Source organism: Bactrocera latifrons, unplaced genomic scaffold (assembly GCF_001853355.1).
Source record: "Bactrocera latifrons isolate USDA-ARS-PBARC rearing strain unplaced genomic scaffold, ASM185335v1 scaffold_107, whole genome shotgun sequence".
Classification (NCBI taxonomy): Eukaryota; Metazoa; Arthropoda; class Insecta; order Diptera; family Tephritidae; genus Bactrocera; species Bactrocera latifrons.
Window position 1 is genome coordinate 1,029,556 of NW_017534486.1, and position 6,194 is coordinate 1,035,749.

Sequence of the window (6,194 nt, forward strand, 5' to 3'; positions counted from 1 at the left end):
ACTTAATATTATTAAAAATATTTATTTAGAAAAGAACTACAGCTGCTTGGAAATGGCGGTTTGTCAAAAAAAAAGAAGATTTTTGTCCAAAATTTCGGAATTAAAACATATTAATCGATGATATCTTCGTTTAGTTACTAAMAAATATGTTTAAGAAGATCGCGTTAAAATTTGGGACAAATTGGCTTAGTCGTTTTCGAGTAATGTTGGTCACCTACTGAGAAACACCATTTTGAGTAAAACGCGTTTAAAGTTCGGCCTTGTACTTCCAAGCACTCCGAAACGCCTTTTCAAATTTGCGTGTAACTTCGAAAATATTCACTGCAACAATATGATTTTTTTTGTGTGTATTCTCAAATATATTTTTATTAAGAAAAAATCTATTTTTTGAAAATTCTATCCACAAGATTTTTGAAAAATAAGAGAACAAAATGCGGAAGGCAAAAAGTAAGCTCCCCCACCCAATCAGTCAGCTTCMTACAGCCGCTTTAGAATAATCAAATATCTCAGATTCGACTCATATCGGATGACTCATTATAACAAATTATTTTGTGCATGAAAGATTATTTGTTCTGACTAAGCAAGAAATGCTTTGAAAAACTTAAATTTTTTTGACATTCTTTTTTACGTTCCATTATAAACATATTATATGAGAAAGCTTTGCCTAGGAATACCACATAGTCAACAGATAAGCGCTTAAAAAAAAATTATGAGAGTGTAATAAGTATTAGACAATACTCATTTTGAAAAATATAAAGAAAGTTTTAAAAGTTTTAAACTCGAATTGTTTTATTTTTGGTTCTTAAAGCAAATTTTCGACAATATAAGAATAAAATATCTTGTCGTTGAAAACTAATTTTTCACTATTTTGTTCAGGATTGTGAAATACTCTAATATAATATTTAAACCAAAAAGTTTTTATGTCTTTGTTATCGTTGAAATATGTTGTATGGCTTACTGGCAAGTCTGAACTGACAAATTTTTTCAAAAAGCAGTGCCTAAACCTTAGCCCCGAATAATAATATACCGAATAATAAATCAACGGTAGGATTTGGTACCCTTTTTCCTAGCAAGACAAAGAGACAAGGTTCCATTAAGTTTTAACTTTTCATTTTAAGAAGTTCAATAGAAAATAAAATAATATTTTTATTAGAAATTGTCAGTCGTAATCTGCACATTTTGCTTTGATAAACATTTCAAAATTTCTGGATGTTCCAGCAGCTTAATAAAGCCCAATATTCTGTACTAATGAAATGATTATTATATAGTGATATATTTTAAATGCTATTAGAGCACCGTTACGAACGTTATTAAGAAAGTACTTTTAGAACAAATTGGTCAAAATTTTGTTTTTCGTTAGGCGTGCATTAAATGTGACTCACGTTTGCAAAATTATTAACATCTAGTTTTTAGATTGTTTTTTTTTTTTTTACTTCTATTCTACATACTTTTGCTTTAAAAGATTCTTCACTGATGAAAGATGATTCCATCACTTATAATCTACATACTTTTGTTCTAATTCTAATTCGAAGAAGTGTCACCTTCTAAGAAGTTTGTTTAAAAGATCTTCTATGGCTATATTATTTGCAATGAAGTCATTTCAAAATCAATATTTTTGCGTCAAAACATTTACATTTTGTGCTTTATTCGAATATTTTACCTTTAATTACCGTTTTAATGCATGAATCATCTATAAACGATTTTCATTTTAAATTCATGAATCATCTATAAGTGATATCGCAGATACATGCTAAGAGTTTAAAATCACACATATTTTTACTATATTTTAATCTGTGCTAATTTCCACAGCGTTATATTTACAAATTCTTTTGTCTTCTTAACATAAATAACTATACACCAATATTTTCTTAGAGAGACMTTTCGAAATTGCTAGATGTTTCAGAAGCTGCAAAAAAGCCGATATTGTTTATATGTGTACTGACTATTAAAACACAATATGTTTTGAAATCTACTAATGTACCGTTACGAATTTTATGAAAAAATTTCGTTTATTCTAACAATATTTGCTCATCGTTCATTAGTTATATAAAATCAATACATAAAAACATACTAATTTTTCAAACAAAATATAATATAAAATGTACTCATAATTACATATTAATACTTTACACAAAATGCAGAAACCAGCAAATTTCTCTAACCAAAATTTAATAATTCTTCAAAATTCTTCAAAATTCTTCACATATACGCCTATAGCCATCCGATTACTACCAACACCAAGAACCGTACGACGAGAACTTCGACGAAGACATGGAGGCCGAACGTGATCTCGCCGAGGACGCGCAATGGAAGAAGATCCAACAGAACACCTTCACACGTTGGGCCAATGAACATCTGAAGACGATCGATCGCAACATTAACAACTTGGAAACCGATCTGTCTGATGGTTTACGCCTGATTGCGTTGATCGAGGTGCTATCGCAGAAACGTATGCCCAAATACAATAAACGTCCAACATTCCGTAGTCARAAATTGGAAAACGTTTCGGTGGCGTTACAATTCCTCGARCAGGAGCACATCAAGATCGTCAATATMGGTGAGTACAAAGCATTGAATTGACCTTTCCGATAAGATATTCTTAATTATCAAAACGAAATTACTAGGAAACTTAGTTGAAACTGTATGCGTAGGGATTTGAATAAATTATGCGCAGGAAGGCATGTTGTGGCAGCTACGCATGCGCGTCTTTCTAGCTGCGTGTTTGTTATTGTGCGCAAAAACTGAAGTGTTGAATTTTGTTTGTCTCCCGATGMGTTGGGTTTTATTTTACCTGTCATGCGGGTTAGACAAATTCATTGAAAAGCTGAACAAAAATGTGGAGCAGCGCGCAACTACAGTGTGAAGGTTTTAGGGGCGGAGAGGAAAGCGGCGGAGCCGCGTTGAACGACGCGTTACGCTTAACAAATGCGCACAAACAATACGACTGCACGGCGGCAAAGCCCGTTAGACAAGACAAGACTGGGAATCGGGTTTTCAAACGAGTTTCGAGCGTTCAAAAACAAACAATAATAACAAAAAATTGTAGCTATTATTTCGTGGATACCTAAAAAACATACTGTGCAAACAGTTGTGTGTTAGTATGTGTGTGTGTGTGTTTGTATGTGTATATGGGGCGGTTTCATGATTCTCACCACATTTTCTGGCCTTACTCGAGCCGCACTTGAAATATTTTGAATCTAACGAGGCATTAGAATTAAACGATATCGCTCTTGCGTCACACACAGTTGAGTTCTGGTGGCAAATGACTTCACGGTCAAGCTGATGATATCACAAATCACATACACGCACACATGTACATACATGTTTTTATATATTGCAGAGCATGTTGATTTACTCTTAGCGACAATACATTTCACAATCTGCCTACACACACACACACACACAAACGCTCASAAATAAACCGACAGCAGAAATTTTTTAAAATTGAATTTAATGGTACTTTTCATTTATTGTTGCCCAATTAGTTGTGCATTATTTTCCATATAAAATTTTAAATATAAAAATGTGCATACAAATTCTTTGGCGGCCTGAGAACCTTATGGCTTCGCCTTTCATTGAGTACGCACAACGAAAACAATTTTCTCTTTTCATATTATTGTATTATTGCATAATGGCGATAAGTGTTTTTTTTTTTTTTTTTTTGTTGTTTTTGCATTTTTTCTTATGCAACTCAATGTGTGACCACGACTCAGCCGGAGTCGGACGAGCGCCTGTAATTGTGGCAATGCGCAAAGTAAATAAAAAAGACTTACTCACAGAGGCGGCTTTACTCACAGTGTTTATTTTTATTGCAATACAAGCAGATATAATTACATACAGTCATGTATATAAATATATATTGATATATATACATATATACTATATTTGTAGTAGTACATATATGTCAATGACTGCCCGCTGTGCCCGTCGCGCTCCTTGAATGTCGCCGTTTTTGTCAGTGACAAAGAAATGATGTCATTCCCAAATGGCGCAAACCCTCTGCGCGAGCTTTGGGGGTACTGGAAGTCGCGCACATTTTTATGGCCTTACATACATATACTCATACTTATGTGTTGTACTGTTTATTGTCACTCTCGCTAAGGCAGTAGGCGTTATGCATTGAAATTAGGTATTTTAAGCATCAAATCGATTGGCTTCCAATGGATATGGACATATMGCAGTATCGTTAAGCATTGTGAATCTTTTCATTTGCCAAAATTGGTGCTTCATTCTGTTCCAACAAATAAGTTTTTGCGCAGATCAGCATCATCATAAATTTCTATATATCCATAGGASCCCAAGAAAATATCATCAGTCATTAGATACTCTTCCATAAATCTATTTCGTTAGTACAATCACTAAATACTATATATAGTATGGCTATGAACAAAACTTCGAAAATATTTGCTCCCAAATCTATCTGTACTATAAAATATATAAAGGGTAATTCATTTGGAGGTTCCCAACTTTTTAAGAGAAAAATCAMAGAAACTTCAAATTTAATGGAGAATGTTTATTATCATTCGAAAGAACATTCTTTGGCATTTATTTATTTGAAAATGATCTCTTTCAAATTTTGGCTACGGCTACATCTCAGGTGGTCCATCCGCTTAGTCGTTTAGTCCAATTTTAGATGACTCGTTCGAGCATTTCGACTAATAACTGGTGAATGAAATGCGTGATATTTTCCGGCAAAGTCTGAATCGAAGCGGGATTGTCCGCATAGACTTTAGACTTTACATATACTTACATACCTACATAAAAAAGTCTAACGGTGTGATATCACATAATCTTTCTTAGCAATCGACCGGCCCAAACGTGAAATTATCTGCTCAAACGCAGTGTTCTCTTAATAACTCCATTGATTAATGCGATGTGTGGGAAGTGACACCGTCTTGTTGAAATGAAATCTCCCCGAGATCACGAGCTTAAATTTCAAGCATCAAATAGTCCGTTATCATGGAGCGATAATGATCGCCATTGACAATGACGTTCTCACGGCACCATTTTGTCAGAAATATGGATCGCTGATTCCACCGGCCCACAAATCACATCCAATCGTTTTTTTTTTTTTCTGGATGAAATGGTAACTTTCAATCTCTTCAGGCTGTTCTTCGTCCCAAAAGAAGCAATTTTGTTTGTTTACATAGCTATAGAGCCAGAAATGGGCTCATCACTGCACAAAATTTGAAGATGCGGAATCTTCTTGTAAATTTCGAAAAGCCCAAAGAGCGAAGCGATGTCGCTGGGAAAGGTTAAGCGGCTACAGTTCTTGCACAAACTGTATTTTGTACACTTTCAATTTAAGATCTTGATGTAAAATACGCCAAGTCGTTCCATACGTCAGAACGTGAGCGACTCTCCACGGTCTTCATGTACACTTTTTACATTTCTTCACTATGTGCTGGATGTGGTTCACTCCATCGGATATTATTCAATAATGAATGTTGGGTCTCAAAATGGCTGATGGTGTTGCAAATAGTGTGGTCAGTAGACCGATTATGTCGACCATAAGTTGAAAAAGTACCTCTACTTGAACCATCCGTTATCTATAGGGAGAAATATATTTTGAAATATAGATATAAATATTTAAATATTTGCTTCATAAACCACCACATTCAACTCACAGACCAGCTGGTATGCAGACGTCTAATGCAAGCCGGCACTAAGCATTATTGCAAGAATAAAATACAAAATATCTGCATTTTTGGCTAAAGTAATGAAGCAAAATAATAAAACACTGTATTGTTTCAATCATTCCTTTCTCAACTATATTATTTAAGCACACCTGTTGGGTTTTGTAGTACATACAAACAAATCGTTGTATGTGTAAGTCTGCCTTCAACAACAAACTTGGCAAGAATGTAAATCATCATTTATCACGTTTGTTTATACATTTTTTACTATAAATCATGTGGAATATATAAAATTTCGCTAATAGTTAGCACTCGCTTTGTGTGCTTCATTCGCTATTCCTTCCCTCTATCCCTTTACGGTGTGCATAAAATTAGTCACATATAATTATTGCAGCGAAGCGTGCAAATGAGCTGCGAATTCACTTTTCATTTTATTCGAAACGCTAAGTTTTTTCCACTCTTTCCTTTTTTTTTTTGCAAAGTGTATATAAATATTTTTGCGCATGAAAGCTAAAAATAATACTCATAATAAATGCACGTATGTCTGTATGTATGTAT

General features: G+C 34.0%; 1 protein-coding gene across 1 annotated transcript in view; it reads left to right on the top strand.

Moving 5' to 3' along the window:
• LOC108970712 (filamin-A) overlaps positions 1-6,194 on the top strand; it is an 89,454-nt gene that overhangs the window by 3,977 nt on the left and 79,283 nt on the right. Inside the window, exon 2 of the mRNA XM_018936239.1 lies at positions 2,218-2,557. Within this exon, the coding sequence (XP_018791784.1) occupies positions 2,218-2,557 (340 nt within the window). The remainder of the gene's footprint in view (positions 1-2,217; positions 2,558-6,194) is intronic.